Source organism: Pogona vitticeps, chromosome 2 (assembly GCF_051106095.1).
Source record: "Pogona vitticeps strain Pit_001003342236 chromosome 2, PviZW2.1, whole genome shotgun sequence".
NCBI lineage: Eukaryota > Metazoa > Chordata > Lepidosauria > Squamata > Agamidae > Pogona > Pogona vitticeps.
Genome location: NC_135784.1, coordinates 153331497 through 153355684, shown reverse-complemented (window position 1 = coordinate 153355684; position 24188 = coordinate 153331497). Strand labels below are relative to the sequence as shown.

Genomic DNA, 24188 nt, shown 5'->3' with positions numbered 1-24188 from the left:
TACCACGGGGGAGGAGGTAACAGACTACTAAAGTTTCTTACTCTGTCACCCGGTTTCAACACAGGCTCATTTTTGGTACCCAGTTTGTTCAGCAATGTATAGGCCAGCTTCAGGCTTCTGCTCCATAGCTTCCCTGAAATGTAGAAAAAAAAAACTAATCAGGCTTCACATACAGAGTGTTTGTTTATTTCTAGAAAATATTTATATCCCATATTCCAAGCCTGATCACTGAGGTAGCTTGGGGGGAAACCTGGTCTCTCTCACACAAACACTTTTTTTTAAAAAAAAGCAATTAAAAAAAAAGGAAAAACTAAGTAAAAAATTGAACCTTACTAAAACCCTGGGCAAAAACACAGTTAAACGATGACTAAATACCATCAAGAAGGATAGAAGTTTCCCACAAGTCATACGCCATAGCTCAAAACACCCTCTTCATGCAGAGGGCATAATGAATGGGGCAGCTGGAGTAACTATGCCATGTAAATGGTGATGGTCATCAGCTGGCACCTTTTACATCAGAAAATCTCCCCCAGCAATTGCAATCTGGTGATGATTTTCTGATTTTAAAGGCCCCCTTCCCTCCTTATCATGGGGCTCCCAAAGGTTTCCCCAGAACAACAGTTATGCCTAAGGAGCTTCGGATCCTGAAAGGGAGGAATAGGACAGTTTAAATTAAATTAAATTAAAAGAAAGCTGAATGGCACCAGGTGATTATCTCATCCTATTTACATGGAACAGCCGCACCCACTGGATTTCAGCCATTGCCACTTCCTAACAGGACCCAGCAAGTACACAGGCAAGATGTGCAACATAGAGCCGGACCCACTTGGGAACTTAGAGAAGTTCCTGTGCCCAACAGGCCTATTCTGGTTTCTCACAATCCAAAAGAAAATCCTAAAGCTATGCAAAATGTCCCAAAGCAAACCTTCATCAATTGAGAGAAATACAAGAGTTGGAGAAGAACTGAGCTCTGCCAGTTCCTCTTATCCTGCACACGTCAGTTTGGACTCTTGGGCTCCCCTATTTGGACACTCCTATATGCACCGCAAAGAGGAATTAATGTGGGATCAGCAAACGCTGCTTGTCTAAATGAGCTGGTATGCGACGAAGACAAAAGAATTTACCATATGTCAGGGTGTAGACAGGCTTTCCAGTGACATCCAGGGCTGTCAAACAGGGGCATTTTGCCTGCGTTGTCCCCCAGCGGTGCAGAGCTGCTTCTAATGCAGGAGGCCAATTGCAAACAACTCCCAAGGGCTCTCCCTTCACAGGGGTCATCTGGCGCCCCTCCGGCTTGGGCTGATTGGGGTCTGGCTGCGGAACTGCAAAGAACACATCACCAAGGTAAGCCTTAAAACCTTTCGCAAGACGGACGGCATGCCAACCCGAAGGGCTCTCAACAAATTCTGCACCTCTCTGAATTGCTGATAAAAAGGACTCCCTTGTTCTTCTCCACCCTTGGCAAAATGTTTCTTTTAGAAATCATGATTTCAAAAACCATTTAAAAAAAAACCAAAGCAATTTGAACATATCTGATGCTAAGGAAAGATGCCTCCGAGTATGAAATAAGAACACTATGTGCTTTCAAACACAGAAGCTGCTGAAGAAGGTGGAGCACAATCCTTAAATCATAAACAGCAACTGCCTAGGTAGCCCAATGTCTTGAGCCAGCTCTAAGGGGAATAATCCAAATCTACTGCTTGTATTTCGGTAGGGAACCGTTTAGGAACAGGAAAGCAAAGGTGCTCACAGGAATGATGTGATTAAACTCTTTGAGTTCTTGCTCTCCATTTTATTGGTGCCTTTCAGGGTCACATCACGTGGCAATGCAGAAATATGATGAATGAAGACATGGTACACCTTTTACTAAGCAGGAAATGCTACCACCTTTTCAAGAATTAAAAACACTGACAAACACAGCACAGAAATCTACAGTGGTCTATTCCATGTGCACAATGCTATCGAAAAAGCAAGCAAGGAGGAATGGCTGGGGTCCACCCTTGGACTTTTCTATGCAGGGGGGTAATCTGCAAGACCGTACTCACTTTCAACTCCATGCTGACCTGGATAAACCCATAAAAGGAAGCTACATGTCGCATTTCCTATCAAAGCTTAACCTTTGCAAATAGCAGAATTGTAAAACCAAGCAACAGGGCTCTTAGACACATCAGGGTTTTCAAATAATAAAAAAGGAGCGGAGGGGGCCAACCCAACCCAGATACCTTCCACAATTTCTTCAAAATCATCGACAAAGAACTCCTTCAAAGGTGGCCGCTTGGGTCGCTTCAGAGTATTGAGCAGCTGCTGAATTTTCGTGGAGACTCTGCTACTTACAGGGACACCTGCAGTGTGGGAAATTAGTTCAGTTGACAAGGGACATGTCAAAGGTAAGCAAACTGTCACCCTATGAAGGGAAGTCACAATCTGTGTCTTTCTGGTGAACCAAAGTGTTGTATACCGAGGTGGAAGGGATCAAGCCCAAATGACTGACTCTTTAGGTGGCTATAGACAAAACACACATCAGCGCCAATCAGCAGAGCAGAAGCATGATGGGAGCTATAATCCAATACTATTCGGAAAGCCAGAAATTCCCAGTTCCTAGATCAAAGAATATATACTGAATACAGATGAGGAAACCAAGAGTCTCCGAAAGCACTATTGGTAATTAAGTGACTATTTTTCTCTTTTCAAAGCAGGCGTTAATATTTGTATAATGCAGCCTACATGACATCCAGGTTCACCATTTTACACGTTGTCCCATCTATGTGGACTAGATAAGGTTATTTGTTTTTGCTAAGGGCAGCGAATGGAGGGTGTTTTGTTTGTCAAGTATATTCCCGGCCCCCATTCACAGCTAATGGCAACTCCTGGTTTGGTAAGGTCACAAGTTGTGCATGCCCGCCCAGTCTGCAGCCAAGGGGTGGTGATTTGACTGACAGGAAGGTAACGTGTGTCAACTTGATTCCAACTTAGGGTGACCTTCTCCAGGGTTTTCCATGTAGACAGACTACTCAGAAGTGGTCCCCATTTCCTTTCTTCTAGGGGCGCCCTGGGACTGTGCAGCTTGCCCAGGGCCACACAGGCTGGTGACACAGGAGGCACTGCTCGGACTGTGGAACCAAGTTCCTAACCCTTAGCTGCTCAGTCAGGTACCTAAGTTACTCAGCTATCCAGTCATAATTAGACCACAAAAAATGACCCACGTAAGCCAACTTTTAGCCCCGTACAAAAGCTAGCTTACATTTGTGATTTTTAGTGGCATAACAAAGTATCACCCACCCTTGCTTTCAGATTGTGTAAAAGGAGAATGCAGGTGTTCTGTTCTGTTTTTTCCTTTTTCTGTTGGACATTGGCTGGGGGCTATTGTGCAAGAACTCTCTAAAGACCTGAACACCAGGGGGCGCTAGAAGAATTATGAGGACCTGGCATGTTTTCTCTTGAGTCAGGCAGTGTATCCTCAAGGTTATTCAAGCAGCAAAGTCACATACCCACCACAGCTGGGTGCTTTGCCAGCTGCACACGGGGAAAACTCTAGCACAGCAGGTATTTACAAGGGACAAGTTGTAAACCTAACACACGTATCAATTATAGGGGTGTTTTACACCAAAAACAGTGTTCTCAAAAATGATGCAGAAGTCTCTATTTTACAAGGATGGGGAAAGCTCAGTACATGAGCACTGTCCAAAGCCATTTTTCCTCTACCTAAAACTGGCTTTAGGCATAGAAAAAATAAACCTAGTTGAAAAAGTCTTGTAAATTCTATATTAAACCACAACAACATTCTCTAAGCAAAACAGCCCAGCACAAATTGTTACAAAGGCAGCATCCGCTAGTTCAAGGAAGCTTTGTTGCTAAGATGTGAAGTTACTTGTAGTTACTTTGGTGCAGAGCCCACATGTTTGAAAACAGCAACAAAAGAAGATGTCTAGAACTGCCCTACACCAAGTCTAGATTCTCATTGACAAACCAAGAGGACCTGCGGGAGGCAGATGCTGGGAAAAGAAGGGGAAAGGGGGAGCCACAGTGTACATCCAAAATGCTTGTCTTAACAGACCTACTGGCCAAAATCTTATTACTCTTAGGCAATCACTTCTTAATCTATACTACTCTGAGATTGGCTCCCAAAGCCAGTGTTTAGCCACTAACAATGGATGAAATCCTGTTGCTTAATGCACTAGAGTAGGCCCACTGAATCAGTAGGGATCTGGTGAGTCAACTTCTCCATAAGTTCTCTTGGGCGCACACAAGTGCAGCTTATTCACACTAAGCAACAGGATTTCAGCCAGTATGAACGCTCTTTATATACTGCTCTATGGTTGAGTTGCACCATTACCCAAGGCAAAAGTGGGAAGCTCCTCACTGGGATACCCATAACTTTGACAGCCTCCAGAATCCCCATTCAGTCTTCAATCTTATCTCCTGACAACAGCAACAGGAACTCAGTTCAAAAGCACTGCGTACTCGCTTCAGAGAGGCTGCCCTTTTTGCTTTTTCTGACAGGTTCAGTTTTTTCTAACACACCACACTTTTCACAGGGGCAAACTACGAAAGCATCACAAATCGTGGAACAGGAAAGGGAATGGCAGAAAGGTTTCTGGAGGCAGATGATCTTTCCAGCAATTTCCAGGACTCTCAAGGATAACACAGGAGAGGCTGGGCGTAGGATGAGATTGCAAAGAGGAACAGCCTCCCTTCTACTCATACATCAGGAGGCCAAGCCCTGGTGTGGCAGTGGAGGCCCTCTCCGTTTACTGAACAGATGGGAGCAGTGCAGGATCCCAGGCATGAGCTCAGCTTCTCACCTTACTGAGAAAATGGGGAGAAAGCCCCTTCACTCTGTCCCAAGAGTTACTGTATATAATTATTTTTCTATGCAGATATTCACTCAAACACATGCTTCAGGCATAATCTTTTTGTCTTTCATGGAGCTATGTTTTGGGGAAATGGTAAAACCACATTCAGTATCATGTGTGAGGGATAACGCCGTGTCTTTTGCTCGAATGGCAATTGGAAGAAGAGAGGTGCATCCAGAAACCAACAACAAATGCAGCAGGAAAAGCCAGTAAAGTGCACTCCCTAATTAAATGCAAAACTCTTACCACATCTAATCATCATTAGAGTATCTGCTCAGTAGTGAGACAGAAACCTATTCTTTTCTTATTTCATTTGAAACTTATTTATTCTCGTTTCCTTTGTTTTGAACATCTCCCCACACCAAACATATGATTACGTACCAGAGATTTCCAGTAGATAATCTATAAAATAGTAATATATACTACTCCCTTGAACTGCACAGGCCAAACAACATGGTTTGGGTTGTACGCTGATTTTTAAAAATAAATAAATAAATATTCCAATCAATCAATATTCAATAAATAACTATTAGGTAAATGTTGTGCCCCTGGCCACACAGAACCCCATGAGTGCAACACAGAAGGCGTCAAAGTGGTCTGCTTGCCCCAAACACAACATATTTAATTCAGTCTCTAGATCAGGGGGGTTATAAGGACCTTGAAGGCTCATTAAACATGGTACTGTATGAAAAGGATAGTCAACACTATAGAAGAAAACCCCAATAGAGAGAACTGTTTGTATACTCTATGTGTGTGTCTATACAGTATATGTATGTGCATAAATCAACTGTTTATGCTTTGTAGCCATGTTTTTTGGGAGCACAAGAGTTATACACAGATTCTGAACTACAGTACATGGGGATCTGGCACTCTTAGCCCCAGCATTGCTGAAGGCTGAAGAGTAATCTGTTATTCTGCTCTGAAATGTTGGTGGAAGCACACAAGCAAGAATGTAGATGTCGTGTAGCTGAAGTAAACCCACCTCTTCCACCATTACTCTCTTCATGCAGAGCCCGGCTGTCTCAGGAGGAGACTCGCTTTTACGTGTGGAGTAAAAGAAGAAGAAGCTCTCCTTTTCACATAGTTGCTCTCCTCCTTCTGTGATCATTTTAGGTCCACCACAGAATATTTAAAAAGGTCTTAACTGCTGAGCACATTCTCCTCACAGATATCAGCCCAATGTGGTGGGAAATTACTTGCTTAAAAAAAAACCCTACTACAACTATACTGGCTTTGCCTGTTGCTTTCTCTAAGCCACCATCCCTCTTGCTCTCACTGTAAAGGCACTTCTGTTTTCATAAACAGTATACATTCCTTCACCCTAGAGGGGTAAATTTGGATTGGAGCCCCCCCCACCTGAAGATGATGAGGGTAAACGTGAGCCTGAAGCCCCAGCTAGAGGTAACCCCGCTCCAGCATCAGAGGAGGGGTCTTAGCTGCCTCTCTGCCCACAAGAAGAGTACAGGCTGAAGACTCAAGCTCAGCATACCATCCCCAAACAACATGCCGTGTTGAACAGAAGGGCTTCAAGGGAAGACACCTTGTGAGTAAAGACTTCTATCCTATTTGCAGGTCTCCTTAAAGAAAAAGTTTTCCCTCCCAGGGAACAAGGTATTTCAAAACCTGCAGCTGAATTCTAGGTAGGGCTCCAGCAGCTCAACAATAGGCACTGCAGATTTGGGACTATATGTTTTTTCAGAATCAAACTCTTTTCTGAGCTCCAGAACCTGTCTGTTATGTCTCTTATAGCTTGAACTTTGCAGGGATTCTCCCGTCATGCATGATCCTGGAAAGTCCTGAATATGTCCCTTAGAAATCTCCCTACCTCCTTCCTTTTTACAACTGGACTGGATAGATCCTGGATTGTGGCTCTGGATCCTCTTCACTTACTTGACATTACTTTCTCAGTTTTGTTCTCTGAGTTTTCTTTGTCTAGCTCATCTAATTGTACAGTTCCTTGTCACTGGGACTTCTTCCACATGGGAACAGGACACAGGGTGTCCCTGCCCAAAATACTGTTGGCTCACAACTTATATCAACATTAACCAATGGCAGAGGATGCCAAAAGCTGCAGTCCTATGAAATCTGGATGGCAACACACCTCCCACCTGTGCAGCAGAGGTTTATCTTCTCAAATATACTGTATTATCTCTGTACAGCAGCCATTAATTAGGTACCTGGCTTCGTACCACCAGACGGAGCATAACCAGCTGCCACTTTCCAAAATACCACTGCCCAACCTGAGCCTCAGACCTCCACTGGTCACAATTTCATGAGAAAGCAAATGGGAAAAGGTGTGAAAGACAGCTGCCTGCTAATTGCTGACATGGCATACAGTTACAAAGGGATGGCATGAGTTTTGCAACACAGCACGCTGAGGTGCTTTATCAATAAGCCGTGTTATTGATGTTCTACTCGGCTCTTTCCTATAGTGTGGATCTGCAGATATACCATCAGCTGTGTCCATAAGGCTGGACCGGTTGGATCCTTTGTGCATGCCCTTCACTATCCCCGACGGAGGAAGGTCGATAGCCGATGGGCGCGAGGAGGACGTAGGTGTAGACGTAGTTGCAGTAACATCCGGAGGAACTGAGAAATTTTCTGGAAATAGGATCAAGAAGAAAAAAATAATGGAGATTCAGGTTACTTTTTGCAATCAGATGGCCTAAAACACAGTGTCACAGTTATGCACCTCTCTCTAATCTGAGGCAAAGGGGACTGGCTTTTTCTTCTTCAGTGACGTTGGTTTAGCAATCACTAACAGAAAGGAAGACAGGCACTGTTCAATGAGACTGAGTCTTAATTTTCTTTTTCTTTATAGAGTCATGTGTCAATGCACATTTTTGCTTTTCTACCCTATAAATTTCGCTGCCCGTTTCCCAAAAGCGAGCTCAGCTCATGAGCCTTGATTTCAGATACTCAGGAAGCCAAGAGAACTGAAAGGGGATGCCCCACACTATTATCCCAAGGTACATATCTTCTCCCAAGCAACCATAAAGCTACCTAAAGGTTATTTTAAAGTAGGCAATTTTGCTTACATCACCATGAATGGTATTAGAGCAAATGAACAGTGTTCTGAACTGCAGCATTCTTGCAACTTTGGCTACTGGCCAAGGAGTTTGGCCAGAAATGTAATGGGTTTTTTTTTCTTCCTATGGCTGACACTATGCTGTAGGCACAACTTCTAAGACCTCTTCATTTCTTTTGCCAACTTCCAGATTTTGAAAACATTTCTGTACCACAGGCATGAACAAATATGCCATTCATAGACCTCACAGGGCTTATTTTTTGTGCCCAGCTAATCCCACACCACCTCCACCACCAAAATAAAATAGAATAGAATAAAATAGAATAAAACAATCACCCTGTAATTTGGCAGAAACATTTTCCTAGCCCCAAAGAGAGAATTCCCACTCTAGGGAGCATCTAGGAGTAACGATCCTTTACAGCAAGATGTAGCCTACTGATAAAAACTTATCTCCTACCCCCAACCCCACAATTATAGAGGTCCCAGGAGCAAAAGATTCTCCTGGAGACTGTTCAGCCTTACTTATCAAACAAAACAGTGGCACTGACAGCACTGGCTGAACATTCTCTTAACTGTAAAGCCTCTCCACAGTTTTTAATCAGATATTGGGTGTAAAGCATTCTCTGTCCTCTGATGAACTGCAGCGTACTGGTGTTTTATGAAAAGCAGACAGGTCATTCCTGCAACTTACATTCCCCTGATTTTACTTATACATATAATTGAGGAGCTATCTTCCTAAGTAAAATAACTTTAACAGGGTTAAAGCCACTGGGAAAAGATTCTGAGGGAGAGGTTTTGCCTCTGTATCACAATTAATTATACAGAGTTGGCAGCCACAGATTGACTCTTTAAAAGGTACTGTTTATTTCAACCAGCAATGATGTGAAAAAACTCAACACACAAGTTCACTTACATCAATATAAATATACAATAATCAATTCACATATGAATCATATGTGTTTTATGAGTTTTACACACACCAGTGCTATTACTGACTAAATACTGTAAATATGTTATCACTTAGAAGAACAGAAGTTTTCTGCTCAGGCACCCCTTGTGTTTTTATGCTCAAATACTTAATGAATGCTGAAAACAGACATATATTTTAATCTGAGTAAACTAAAGGGCTACGACTTTATCTCCAACAGAAGGAGATTTGGCTTCCCTGTACATCACCAGAAGCCACGGTTCACGCTAACCATTGTTTGTTCCTTAAGGCACAAGTTGCTTCTGATTTTTGGTTGTTTCTCTTTCTCCCTTTTTCTGTTTTGTTGATTGGGGCAGCTAGAGAATCAAGTCAGGGACAACTCACACTTGTAGGTTTGGACATTATGACAAGTGATGATCAAATGGGCCATAGTTCATAATTCAACAACAAACCATGGGTTGAGACTGTGGTTTGGGGGCTAACCTAATTTGTTTCTCCAAAGATACAGCTTCTTAGAAGAGGTGGGTCTGCACAGTAAGATAGGAGGATCTCCACTGTTGTATAACTTCAAACACCTGAACAATTCACTTTCTGCAGTTTCAAAACAATTACTGTAGTTCTGATGCAAAAGCTGGAGGGCTCATGTGACAAGACAGATTTTAATTTTTGTCTAAGAGTTTATTGTCACTCAATGAGTGCAGTGGTCATAGCAAAACAACCTCTCAAAATTCCAGTCCAATCGGCTTGTAGTGAGGGTGTTGCTATGGTTCCTACCGCATCCCATTTAATTCATCCTTGGTTGTTTCACATGGAACATTGGCACACAGGATCAGACAGTGTGTGGCTACTTTTAATGCAACTGAAATTTAGCATAAACAAAACTTTTTCACACAGTCACCACATGTGATCTATGAAAAGAGCCAAAAAATCCATGAAAAATGCATAGATTTCAGAACTGGCTCTGCATCAAATATAACTAGGGAATCTTGGTATTAAATGGGGACAACCTAGTGACTATTTCTTGTTGTTGTTTAGTCGTTAAGTCATGTCCGACTCTTCGTGACCCCATGGACCAGAGCACGCCAGGTCCTCCTTTCAAATTCATGTTGGTAGCTTCAATGACACTGTCCAACCATCTCGTCATCTCTTGTCCCCTTCTCCTCTTGCCTTCACTCTTTCCCAACATCAGGGTCTTTTCCAGGGATTCTTCTCTTCTCATGAGATGGCCAAAGTACTGGAACCTCAGCTTCAGGATCTGTCCTTCCAGTGAGCACTCAGGGTTGGTTTCCTTTAGAATGGATAGGTTTGATCTCCTTGCAGTCCAGGGGACTCTCAAGAGCCTCCTCCAGCACCACAATTCAAAAACATCAATTCTTTGACGGTCAGCCTTCTTTATGGTACAGCTCTCACTTCCATACATCACTACAGGAAAAAACACAGCTTTGACTATGCGGACCTTTGTCGGCAAGGAGATGTTTCTGCTTTTTAAGATGTTGTCATCACTTTCCTCCCAAGAAGCAGGCGTCTTTTAATTTCATGGCTGCTGTCACCATCTGCAGTGATCATGGAGCCCAAGAAAGTAAAATCTGTCACGGCCTCCATATCTTCATATTTGCCAGGAGGTGATGGGGCCAGTGGCCATGATCTTAGTTTTTTTGACATTGAACTTCAGACCGTTTTTTGCACTCTCCTCTTTCACACTCATTAACAGGTTCCTTAATTCCTCCTCACTTTCTGCCATCAGAGTGGTATCATCTGCATATTGGAGGTTGTTGATATTTCTTCCGGCAATCTTAATTCCGGTTTGGGATTCATCCAGTTCAGCCTTTCGCATGATGTATTCTGCATATAAGTTAAATAAGCAGGGAGACAATATACAGCTTTGTTGCACTACTTTCCCAATTTTGAACCAATCAGTTGTTCCATATCCAGTTGTAACTACTGCTTCCTGTCCCACATATAGGTTTCTCAGGAGATAGACAAGGTGGCCAGGCACTCCCAATTCTTTAAGAACTTGCATAGTTTGTTGTGGTCCATACAGTTAAAGGCTTTTGCATAATCAATGAAGCAGAAGTAGATGTTTTTCTGGAACTCTCTGGCTTTCTCCATAATCCAGCGCATGTTAGCAATTTGGTCTCTAGTTCCTCTGCCCCTTTGAAATCCAGCCTGTGCTTCTGGGAGTTCTCAGTCCACATATTGCTGAAGCCTGCTTTGTAGGATTTTGTGCATAACCTTGCTAGCCTGTGAAATGAGTGCAATTGTACGGTAGTTGGAGCATTCTTTGGCACTGCCCTTCTTTGGGACTGGGATGTAGACTGATCTTTTCCAATCCTCTGGCCACTGCTGAGTTTTCCAAACTTGCTGGCATATTGAGTGTACCATCTTAACAGCATCATCTTTTAAGATTTTAAATAGTTCAACTAAAATGCCATCACCTCCACTGGCCTTGTTAGCCATGCTTTCTAAGGCCCACTTGACTTCACTCTCCAAGATGTCTGGCTCAAGCTCAGCAACCACACTATCAGGGTTGTCCGGGACATCCAGATCATTCTGGTATAATTCCTCTGTGTACTCTTGCCACCTCTTCTTGATGTCTTCTGCTTCTGTGAAGTCCCTACCATTTTCTCCTTTATCATGTCCATCTTTGCACAAAATGTTCCTTTAATATCTCCAATTTTCTTTAATAGATCTCTGGTTTTTCCTTTTCTGTTATTTTCCTCTATTTCTTTGCATTGTTCATTTAAGAAGGCCCTCTTGTCTCTCCTTGCTATTCTTTGGAAGTCTGCATTCACTTTTCTGTAACTTTCCCTATCTCCCTTGCATTTTGTTTCCCTTCTCTTCTCTGCTGTTTCTAAGGCCTCATTGGACAGTCACTTTGCTTTCTTGCATTTCCTTTTCTTTGGGATGGTTTTTGTTGCTGCCTTCTGTACAATGTTACGAGGCTCTATCTAAAGTTCTTCAGGCGCTCTGTCCACCAAATCGAGTTCGTTAAATCTGTTTTTTACTTCCACTGTGTATTCATAAGGGATTAGGTTTAGATTATACCTGAGTAGCCCAGTGGTTTTTCCTACTTTCTTCATTTTAAGATTGAATTTTGCTATAAGAAGCTGATAATCAGAGTCATAATCAGGTCCAGGTATTGTTTTTGCTGACTGTATAGAGCTTCTCCATCTTTGGCTGCAGAGAATATAATCAATCTGAGTACGGTATTGCCCATCTGGTGATTTCCATGTGTAGAGTTGCCTCTTGTGTTGTTGGAAAAGAGTGTTTGTGATGACCAGCTTGTTCTCTTGACAAAACTCTATTAGCCTTTGCCCTGCTTCATTTTGAACTCCAAGGCCAAACTTCCCTGTTGTTCCTTTTATCTCTTGACTCCTTACTTTATCATTCCAGTCCCCTATAATTAGAAGAACATCTTTTTTTGGTATCAGTTCTAGAAGGTGTTGTAAGTCTTCATAAAATTAATCAATTTCAGCCTCTTCAGCATTGGTGGTTGATGCATAAACTTGGATTACTCTGATGTTGAAAGGTCTGCCTTGCATTCGTATTGAAATCATTCTATCATTTTTGAGATTGTATCCCAGTACAGCTTTTCCCACTCTTTTGTTGACTATGATGGCTACTCCATTTCTTCTACGGGCTTCTTGCCCACAATAGTAGAGATGATAATCATCTGAACTGAATTCGCCCATTCCCGTCCATTTTAGTTCACTGACGCCCAGGATGTCGATGTTTATTCTTGCCATCTCCTGTTTGACCACACCCAGCTTACATTCCAGGTTTCTATGCTGTATTTTTCTTTGCAGCATCGGACTTTGCTTTCACTTTCAGGCGTATCCACAGCTGAGCGTCCTTTTAGCTTTGGGCCAACCACTTCATTAGCTCTGGAACTACTTGTCCTTGACCTCTGCTCTTCCTAGTAGCATATTGGATGCCTTCCAATCTGAGGGGCTCATCTTCCAGTGTCATATGTTTTAGCCTTTTGTTTCTGTTCATCGGGTTTTTTTGGCAAAGATACTGGAGTGGCTTGCCAGTTCCTGCTTCAGGTGGATCGCATTTAGTCAGAACTCTCCACTATGTCCTGTCCGTCTTGGGTGTCCCTGCACGGCATAGCCCATAGCTTCTCTGAGTTACTCAAGCCCCTTCGCCACAACAAGGCAGCAATCCGTGAAGGGGCTAGTGACTATATAGTTGATTAAAGGCCCTCTATTCACTGAACTGCCTATTTGCCCCATGCACATAAATTTTAGATGAATAAAATACAAATCTACTGTGTTTTGTCTAACCATGCCTATGTTTTAAAAATGTTGAATTCCCTACAATTTTAGAGGGAGCCCTTTGTTTCTACATGGTGATCAATGTCCATATATTGAAAATGCCGTGGTACTAGTGGAAACGTCATCCTTAATTTAACCATGCTTAATATTCTGAAGGTTTTATTATAAGAAAGAGATGCATTTTATAGCACCAATCTGACATTACTGAATCGCAGGCAATTCCAATTTGAGAACGTATTTTTCCTTTTATTTCTGGTTAATAGGAATCTCTTTTTTGAAGAAAACAATAGTCATGGTATTGGTATATTAAATTGGTAAATCTCCCAAGTTTTCCATTTTAGAAGATGAGTTGCATCCCAGTAAGAGACGAAGACACCAGCAACATACAGGTTAAAAGAAAGAAAAAGAAGCAATTTAGAGACACCAAACATCTAACACACTGCTTGCCTGAAACCAATTAAGCCAAAGCAGAGAGAGCACACAGAGACATTCCCCTGGGATGCAGCAGTATCCTTTGGAACACACTGAACAAAAGAACACACACAATGGAGCCAAACAAACCTTACAAAAATGTCATACAGCAGCACCAGCAGCAGGGAGCACCTCAGAGCACCAAAAAACTGAGCCTGGGGTATCCAGATCTTTAAATTCCCACTCCAATGTGTAACACTGAGTAGAGGAGATGATGGTTCAGGTCTTCAGAAAGCTACACAGACCTAAATCCAAAATGCTAGGGCCAGCTAGAGTAAATCTAATGCACCAGCTACCACATTTTTTTTATATATATAAAAAACCCAGTGATCCAATGAGTGTACTCTAGCTGGGAATAGCAACTGAATTTAGCCATAATGTGTTACTCTGCTGGGAAGAGACAGGAGCTAATCCTTGGTCTACAAGTTGGGGGAGTTCAAGGAAAGCAATGTGCTTCTCTATAGCCACTCATATAATCATCTAGGAAGAGTGAAATCTCTTCCAGGTAACAAGACAGTGACATTCCTTCTTCCTCCCCTGCAAACCCTGCCAGGTAGGCCATTAACTAGGATACGGCAAGAGCTCGTTACAGTACTTGCTGGAGAGGCAACTTAAAAGAACCTGTGCAATTCTTCTGGTTGGTTAAGGGACAAACGTCTGCAACACGACATAATACATGAGGCTACAGAGATTTATTCCACGCAATCAGCAGTGAGAACACCTAAGGCAAATAGCAGCTACAAGGGTAAGCAATAGCAATGGCCATAAAGAAAAGTGCCAGGCTGTTCTTCACATCCTCCAAAACAATTATGTCAAGGGGAGACTTTCTTTCTCACCCCCTCCCCTTCTCAACAGGTCGTCTTCCTCCTATTGGTGCCTCCAAGTTTCTGGGGCCATGCTCACCCCTGGTAGCTCTCTATTTACAGTGAGCAAACTCTGCAAATAAACGTGACCTTTGGGCATTGGAAGATTTCTAAATGTTTACCAAAAAAAAGAAGAAGACAACTTGCAGTGCTTAGTTTTGCTGCCCACAGACCCAGCTCCTACCTATTCGAGTACTGGCAAATACATCAGCTAGTGACCCACTGGTCCCTTTGCCTTCTCCATGGGATAGTGTAGAAGATGCTGATGAAGATGTGGATGACCCCTGAATAGATCGGTTGATCCATGACTCAGCATTCTGTAAGCTCTGATGCAATGCAGCAGATAGAGCAGCCTGGCGCCTGAGCGACCCTTCATCTTCGGACGCAGAAGACGTGTCTGTGTGGGATCAGAAAAGGGAAGCACACCGCACTTAACATGCTCTCTTTGCAACCAAGGGAACACTGGCAAAGGCTCCATAACACCCAGGCAGAGTGTGTTCAAATAATGGAAAGAAAGCTGGAGAGAACAATTGAAACCCAGTCCCGTCCATCCCTTATAGGTAATATTCTTTTGGGTCACAACCCTGCTCTTTGCATGCTATGGAACCTGGCTGCAGTTTTCCCCAACCACCGGCAATTCTGAAATGGAAAACATTAGAATCAGCTTATCTTGGAAGAAAGTTTTGGGAAGAGATATTCCAGGAAACTCTCAAGTTCTACAGTTACTGATTTTTCAGGAAGACGTGGATAAAATGAACATTCGCAGTAACACCTGTATCTCTCTCTCTCTCTCTCTCTCTCTCTCTCTCTCTGTGTGTGTGTGTGTGTGTGTCTATCTGTCTCTATATAGATTGTGTCTGACTGTAGGAGCCTGTAACCAGGAGCCTGTTCTGTTTTTTATATATATAATATATATTTCATATATATACAAAAACAGAACAGGCTCCTGGTTACATCAGGGGACTCTAAAATGTTCCAAATAAAGAGTGACTGTAACAGATCTTCAGCTGTCCACACAGTGCCACTGGGATTTTCTATTTATGTGTGTTTGTCCGCGTGTACGTGTTTGCATGTAAACAATGCACACTTATCCTTTTGACACCTAGTAATTATAAACTCCTTGTAAGTGCACAGTTGAATAGGAAATAACCAATTCATCTATTTGTTAAACTCAAAAAAAAAAGATACACCAAACGCAAACATGGATATGACATTATTTCCCAATAATGTATAGATTAGGTGAGGTTAACATGAATGTAGACCAGTGCTTGTACTGAAGTGGGCTGAAATACAAATATAATTACTTTAAAACTCTGAAACTCCAAAGATGAAAAAGAGGCAAACTTTTCTCTCTGCCACCAGTGTCAATAGTATCAGCTTTCTTGCACACTTCAATTAATCAAACTGGGTTTTTTAAGTTACATTTAGATTTGCCATTCACCTGTTTTAAAGTAGTTTAATAAAAGGTGGGGGAAAGGCACTGAGAAGTTCTTCTTACAGTCTCGTATCCAGAAACAGGAGTCCTATTCAGTCATTAATTTATCTAGAGCTATTAACAGGACAGAGAGAGGTAAGTAACTCTGTCCAATCCCTGACACTTTGCTCCTGCAAACAGTGACAAATCTGAAAAAGAGAGGTTATTTCTTATGTGTAGTCTCTATGTATGAGTAAGAACTCAAATATTTCAAGGCTCTTACTCATATGTAAAGCCCACATGTGAGCACAAACCCTCCCTCTTCAAATGCACCGCTGCTTCTATAAGCAAGCCTGCAAGAAAGGGAATGGAATCACCTTCTTCTCTCCATCTGTGCTGACATTCCTGCATAAAGTACCCACTGAATAGAGAAAGGGAAACATAAGCATCGGAGTGAACACGTTCACTCCTCTAGGACTGTGTAGAGAACACACTCAAGCTCTGAACCCTTGGCATAATGGAGAGCATTGGTGTGTCTGGGAATTAATTTCAGATCCTCTGGAAACTGTCGCACACTATCACCAAGACAGATGACCAGGCTCCAGTCTCATGACAGCAACCAAAAGTGGATTCTCCCCTCCCCCATGCACACTTCCAGTTTCCTTGAAACTGCATTTTTGGTAAAAACAACTCACGCGGATTAGTAACCATGTATCTTGTTTCTCTTCAAAAATGCGGTCACTGTAACAGGCTTTCTGCTCTGCCAGCCTATCTATCTACAGCAAAGAGGGACAACATATGGCCTTCAAGTCCATCCCAAAACTCCCATCTAAGAAAAATGTCCCCCCCCTCGTTTGTTTGTTTGTTTTTTCTTCCTAAAACATCTTTACTTCTGATCCTGGACATCACTAAGAATGGCAGAATTTTCAGCCGTGGAACCCCCTGAGTTTGCCCACTCCAACCTAAAGGCTCTCTTTGTTACTACTAATAATGACAATGAGAGGGTCAGATTCAAATACAGTAAATACATTAAACACAAATGAAACAGCAGATAAATCAGGAAATATCCACACAAGATCAGCTAGCAAGACTTTTAGCACCCACACCTCCCTTAAGTGTCCCTGGCAAGCTGGTAACACAGCACGTACTCCTCAGAAAGTTCTCCAGAGAGGGTGACAACAGAAAGCGGGCACTTCACTGCCACTCATCATCTTACTGGAAATGACAAAGTCATCCAAAGCAGAACTGGCTCGGTGGATCTCAAAGCCAGAAACTGGGGGCACACATTATCATCCAAGCTAAACAGCGCCCTTCCTCCCAAAGTGTTCAAATGAACCTGTTTTAACCTCAGAATGTCATTTTGGAGCATGCCCACGAGAAACGAGGAATGGTGAACAAGTGATCGAAATTTTGGGTGGCATGCCATAGTAGCCAGAATAGATAGCCAAACCCTTAGACATTGGTCTTATATTGTTATATTTGTAGTTTTATTGCTTTTTGTTTATTTGATTTGGCTTTTTGCAGTATATGTCAGTACTTGAAGCTCTGCATTCAATTTTGTTTTATGTATGGCTTGATGCTGTAACAATAACGTACGTACGTACATAAGTACGTATGTATGTAAAGCAAAAAAAACGTGCTGCTTATATACCGCCCCATAGCGCTTCAAGCACTCTCTGGGCGGTTTACAAGTTAATTAAGCAGGCTGCACACTGCCCACCCCCAGCGAGCTGGGTACTCATTTTACCGACCTCGGAAGGATAGAAGGCTGAGTCAACCTTGAGCTGGCTACCTGGGATTTGAACCCCAGGTCGTGAGCACAGTTTTAGCTGCAGTACAGCGGTTTAACCACTGCGCCACAAGGCTCCTGCATACATACATACATGTATGTATGCATGTTATCCAGTGATCATCAGGGTTGGTTGTATCAGCATTTGAAGCCAGGTCTCCAACGGTCTAGATCGCTATAGTCACTGAGATGGCAACCTTCTTGAGATAATAAATCAAGACATCCCAGCAATGCAAATGTGCTTGAAATCTGAACACTGACACTAAAACAAATGCCCTGATGAGCAAAATTAGAATAGGAATCTAGTTAATTCCCAGATTGAAGTAACAGGAAAATAGGTCAATTGGTGCAACCAGACCAGGAGGATCCTTCACTAGTTTGTTAAGAATGTCATATATTCTAATTTACTCTTATTCTGTGAAAACCATTTGTCATCTAGCATGTTCAAAAATATCCACTGCTCACAAAACTAAGGGCTAGTGGGATGGTCTCTCTCTCTCTCTCTCTCTCTCTCTCTCTCACACACACACACACACACACACACACACACACACACACACACACTCTTTGTGCTCTCATCTGACATCTTGATGGGCAACCAATACATATTTTCCAGCCATGTGACTCAGATCTGTCCAAGCCAGCATTCACAGTAAAGAAAGTGAGGGAGGGGGGAGACTTTTGCTTAAATGGAACATCACAATTAATGTAGCCTTCAAAAATAAATGCTTGACATTTTGTCTACGCAAAAGCAAAGTGATAGAGTTTAAGCTTCGAAGCTGATAAAAGCCTTTGCAAAGTTAATTCCGTATGCATCTTCAGCAGGATTATATAACCCAGCTACTAAAAAAAGAGGCCATATAAATAATTAAAACTTGAAGCAGGCAGTGCTGTGCAAGGGAACATAGGGCTGGCAGATGATAATATACTGCTGGACATAAAAGTGCAACTGCCTTTAAAAAAACTGCTGCTAAGCTAGGCAGGACCATATTAATAAAATGTTAGGAAAATACCTGACTCACTGAACATACTCTGTGTTATATATGATTATTAATAGGCTCCAAAACATTCAAATCATTGGGTGGGAATCATTCCATATCATCTTAACACTCCTACCACTGTATAGAAAACAGAGTGATTAAGTTAAAAGTCATTTTTTGAAACTACAGCTATAGGATAACTAGATAAGAATCACAGAATCATAAAATAAAGGAGTTGGAAGGGGCCTGTAAGGTCATCAAATCCAACCCCCTGCTCAAGGCAGGAATCCAAATCAAAGCAGATCTGACAGATGCTTGTCCAATTTTCTCTTAAATGACCCCAGCACTGGAGCACTCACCACCTCCCAAGATAATTGGTTCCACTATCATACTGCTCTAACTGTTAGGAAGTTTTTCCTGATATTCAACTGAAATCTGGCTTCCTGCAACTTAATCCCATTATTATGGAATGACTGAGAACAGATCCTGCCCTCCCCCTCTAGACTAGTGGTTCTCAAACTGGGGTCCCCAGATGTACATGTCCCCAGATGGACTGCAATTCCCATAAGCCTTCACCACTTGCTATGCTGGCCAGGATTTCTGGGAGTTACAGTCAAAGAACATCTGGTGACCCAAGCTTGAGCACTATTGCCCAGACAACCATCTTTTAAATACTTGAAGAGTGCTATCATATCTCCCCTGAGACTTCTTTTCTCAGGACCAAACATGCCTAGTTCTTCCAGCCTTTCCTCAGGAGGCTGGGCTTGACTTCCAACCCTAATCATCCTTTTTGCCACCCTCTGAATTTGTTCCAGTTTGTCTGAATCCTTTTTAAAGTGCATTGTCCAGAACTGGGCACAATACTCAAGATGAGGTGTAACCAATGCTGAATAGATGGGAATTAGTGCATCCTGGGATGTGGAGACTATACTTATGTTGATGTACCATAAAATAACATTGGCCTTTTTTGCAGCCACATTGCACCGTTGGCTCATCTTCAACTTTTGTTTACAATAATTCCAAGATCTTTCTTCCATATAGCCAAGTAACTTGTAAATGTTAATTTGGTTTCTTTTTTTCCTATGTGAAATCTGAGATTTAGTACCAGATATGCACTTAGGGCTCTCTAATATGAGTGCTGTTTCATTACAGTTCATTGTCTTTCAAAAGGCATATTGTCCGACAGCAGCCTTCCAACTGGCTCATCACATACAGTGGCGCCTCAACTTACGAAAGTTCCTACTTATGACAATTTCGAGTTACGACCAGCTCCGGCTGCAAAATTTTGCTTCTACTTGAGACTAGAGATTCCACTTAAAAACAGAAAAAGGGGGGAAATTCAAATTGCTAATTGTAGGTGGCAACGAGGCTGCTTCTTTGTAGCTCTTTCGCCCCAGCAGTTAGAGAGAGTGTGTGTCCCAGCAGGCTTGGGACTGCCTCGCTTCTGCTTCTAAGTGAGTGTGTGTGTGTGTTTGCAGGGAGGCTTCGGACTGCCTGGTAAGGTAAGGTGCTGTTTTTTGCTTTTTAAAAACTATTATGGGTGTTTTTGCAGTATGGTTTTGAGCTGGGGGGGTTGTTTCTGTGCTGTCATTGGACTGGGGGGGATTCTTTGTTTTTTGGTTCCCCCCCCCCGTTTCTGATGGGTCTTGGGGAGTTTGGTTGCTTTTTGGGGTTATCCCCCATTTCCGATGGGTCTTGTGGGGTCTGGTTGCTTTTTGGGGGGAGTTCCCCCATTTCCGATGGGTCTTGGGGGTTTGTTTTTTGGCTTTCCCCCCTCCATTTCCGATGGGTCTTGGGGGGTTTGGTTTTCTTTGGCTTTTTCCCTGCCATTTCCGATGGGTCTTGGAGGGTTTAGTTGCTTTTGGGGGGAGGTTTTCCCCATTTCCGGTGGGTCTTGCATGCGTCCCTTGCTTTTTTCTTTGATTTCCTTTCATTTCCAACCTGCCCCCTTTGTTCTCTGTGCATTTCCAATTTGCCTCATTTGTTTTCTGTTCATTTCCAATGGGTCCTGCATGCTTGATTGCTTTTCTTTCCCCCTCTTCGGCTGGAAGGGATTAATCACGTTTCCAATGAGTCTTGCAGTGATTTTTTGTGTGTGTGATTTTTTCTTCAGCTGGAACAGATTAATTGCACTTCAATCCATTCCTATGGGAAATGGTGCTTCGACATGACTATTTCAAGTTACGTCCATCTTTTGAAACGGATTAGGGTCGTAAGTCAATGCACCACTGTACTTCCATTCCAGTCTGCAGGGCTGAATATACTTCTGTGCCCAGTGTAATACTGCATCACATTTTGTGCACTCTGGAAGACTGGCAGTGAGTGTGAAGGGGATGAGTAACATAATGTAGCTTTATATTTATGGGATGTCTTGGGGGAGGGGCTACATTAAATGCACCTGGTCTAATACAGAAGACGAAAAGTAATAATCTTCTTCCAAGGGTTCTAAAGAAAAGGGGGGAAACTTTTGAACAAACACACATTTACCTTGACCTACAGAATAAAGCAATTAGAGCTACAAGAATAATTCTTGTAAGTGGTCGACCAGACCAGATGGGCAGGATATAAATCGAATAAATAAATAAATAAATATAAGTATAAATATTCTTCTCAACATCTTAGATCAGACATATTAGGAAGCTATGGGAATGAAGAGTAGGAAGCCTCAAAACTGTGCACATCCCCTTCTCCTTGAGACACATGAAAGCCTAAATGTTAAAATTTAAACCAACCATTGTTGCCTCTGACATGTGAAACCAGAGAAGTGTTGTTTCATTATTGAACAAGAGAAACAATCCAGGATCTGAAACTGAGGTTTGATACTGACCTGTTCTCACTAGTCACAGCTGAAACAAACACCATCTTCCCCCCTGTTCAAACATCACAGGGAACAATGATTAGCTTAAAATCAAAAGCTTGTCTTTTCCATGGATGGGAAAGAAGTAGTGAGGAGAGAGAAGAACATATGTAACTGAGACATCCTAAAGTTCATTCTTATGGCAGAAAACTATAATATTATTTTAACCAAGTCACAGTCTGAAGCCTGCATTCAGTTTTCTGCTATCTTTCCAACCTACCTGGAACACATCTTCCCTCCCAAAGCTACGTGTGCCAATTTGGTACATGGAGATTACCACTGCTCTTGTTTTTAATGCACATTGTGCAGTCTACTTTGTTCTAAGGAAAAATGTAGGCTTGAATATATACACACAGATTCCTGGGAGGTGGGAGGGAGGAAAAAAGGGAAAATATCTTCTGGATTTGATTCCTTCTTGTACATGTGGCAGTTTGCTGATGTGCTGGTCTACATGACTGAATAATATCAGAGCACACAAAGAACCCCTACAAATGGAGACACTGAAGTAATATAACCTCATGACATTAGGGAATGAATTCAGTCTCTCACACTGAGAAATGAGATGACATTAATTCAACCCTCTGAAAGAATCTGAATGTCTATACAATTAGGTCACACACAAGGAGCTGGGGAGCCCTCAAACTGTGCTAAACGCTGTAAACATCAGTGTCCTCGATGTGTGTAGTCTCCTGCATTTGATCTGAAGAAAGAGACAACATTAAGGTTCATTAACTATTCCCAGTAGAGCTTGGGTTTTTTTAAAGACATTGAACATGTACAGGCAAACCATCATCCAGAAGACATGACAGGTTTAATGAAGGGTATCAGTTTCACAAGACCAAAATGGGAAACTTGTTCATTCTGAATCCACAGGGCAGGGAAACATCTAACATTGTAGGCAAGAGTCCAGAACAGTGAGTAGCAGCAAAGGGACTAAGTGTTCTGTGACCTTAGGAGAGTCCCACAATTTATCCATATGTACCGGCTTTGGGTATACCATAAAGTGCCCTGCACCCAGTATACAAAGCATCAATACCATATACAATTTTTTATATATTTAAACACCAGTTAATGTGTGTATCTAGAAACCCTGGAAAAGTAAATTAGCTCCAACACATATAAATGAATATCAATGACCTTTCCCCCCATTATTACAATCTATAATTCTTATATGATGTTCTGCTTTGTTCCTGCATTTCTGTTTTAGGATACACTGACAGAGCACTGGTGTTCACAATGCAAACTTGTTTGCTACATAAAGAATGGAGAGAGTGGAAACATTAGCTTCCATATATATAACATAAGGTGCATACCCTGTTTCCCTGAAAATAAGACCTAACCTGAAAATAAGCCCTAGTATGATTTTTCAGGATGCTCGTAATGTAAGCCCTACCCCAAAAATAAGCCCAAGTGAAAGCCTGCCCTCCACCACTGTGCAGCAACCAGAAGATGACATGACTGCATTTGAATAAACGTAGATTGTTGTACATGAAAAAAATAAAACGTCCCCTGAAAATAAGCCCTATTGCTTTTTTTGGAGAAAAAATTAATATAAGACCCTGTCTTATTTTCGGGGAAACACAGTAGTGCTGACTGCCAACATGATAGAGGAACCAAGTTAGTATAAGATTTAAACAAAAATGCCACCACACAGACATTCTCTGCTGAATATACTGTAGTAGGATCCCTGTGTTCGGTGGGATCAGTTCCATGATCTACCACGGATGCCTGAAACCGCAGATATGAGAGAAACCTATATACAACATACCAGGAGGTGGGACAAAGGCCACAAGGGGTGCCCCTGTACAGTATGTTGTATATACGGCTGTGGCAAACCCCAGATAAGTGAAACCACAGATACTGATCCCATGGATACAAGGGGTCCTGCTGTACATTTAACTTAAACATATCCTAGAGCTAGAAATGTGAACTTCATGATTAAATGGGGAATTGCTACTTTTTGTACAGAAAGAATAACCAACCAATTATGCCTCCAAAGATCCCCATTAACCAGCTATTCTACTCTGGATAGTTGACTAGTGCTATCAAACTGATTTAAAGAGACAAGGAGATCTGGCTATCAGTTAACAGGTGATTGACACCATGAACCTCAAATTCCTGTTAATAAAATGCCCAGAAAACTGACTGAAATGAGTATCCCCAAATTCTGCACATTAATAAGGATTATTAAATCATTCTTATATCAGGAGCCTGCAAGAAGGGGAGTGTTCACTGATACCATGAAGAGCTTGTTAACTCAACATAGATTTTTTAAAACTCAAATAGGAAGAATGCAATGCCCAGGAGACGTGTTGCTAGCACTATTGCATGCACAATGAGTTTATACAACTGCTTTTACACACAGAGTGTTCACTTCACTCTTGCTGCAGCCTGAAAAAGTATACTCAACACTGGATAACAAAATCAGCAGATCTGCAGCAAATGTCATCTGACTGACTTCACCTACTGCCAATCTCAAAAGCTATGGTCAGTTTTTAAAAAATGGATGTCAAAGTACGCTCATTTCTCCACCATGAAAATCCCACCAGCTAACTCTGATGAGGATAGTAGAGAGGCCAATCAACTCTGGGGATCCCCCCCTTTCTCTGTTTGTCTATCTGTACTAGAACTCAACTCTGACTTTCAAAGCCAGCCCAGTACTTGAACTGGTATCTTTATTTCCCAAATGTTTTAGTTCTCTGTTCCTGAATGCAAGTTTCAACTTCTT

At 42.1% G+C, this 24188-nt stretch overlaps 1 protein-coding gene across 6 annotated transcripts in view; it reads right to left on the bottom strand.

Moving 5' to 3' along the window:
* DIP2B (DIP2 acetate--CoA ligase B (putative)) overlaps positions 1–24188 on the bottom strand; it is a 193883-nt gene that overhangs the window by 45668 nt on the left and 124027 nt on the right. For 4 of the 6 annotated variants that reach the window (XM_072990900.2, XM_072990901.2, XM_072990902.2 and 1 more), the window contains 5 exons: positions 14605–14817; positions 7305–7454; positions 2223–2342; positions 1125–1322; positions 42–133 (listed from right to left, as the gene is read on the bottom strand). In XM_072990900.2, the coding sequence (XP_072847001.2) occupies positions 42–133; positions 1125–1322; positions 2223–2342; positions 7305–7454; positions 14605–14817 (773 nt within the window). The remainder of the gene's footprint in view (positions 1–41; positions 134–1124; positions 1323–2222; positions 2343–7304; positions 7455–14604; positions 14818–24188) is intronic. The other 2 variants (XM_072990903.2, XM_078384404.1) reach the window with 1 other exon arrangement.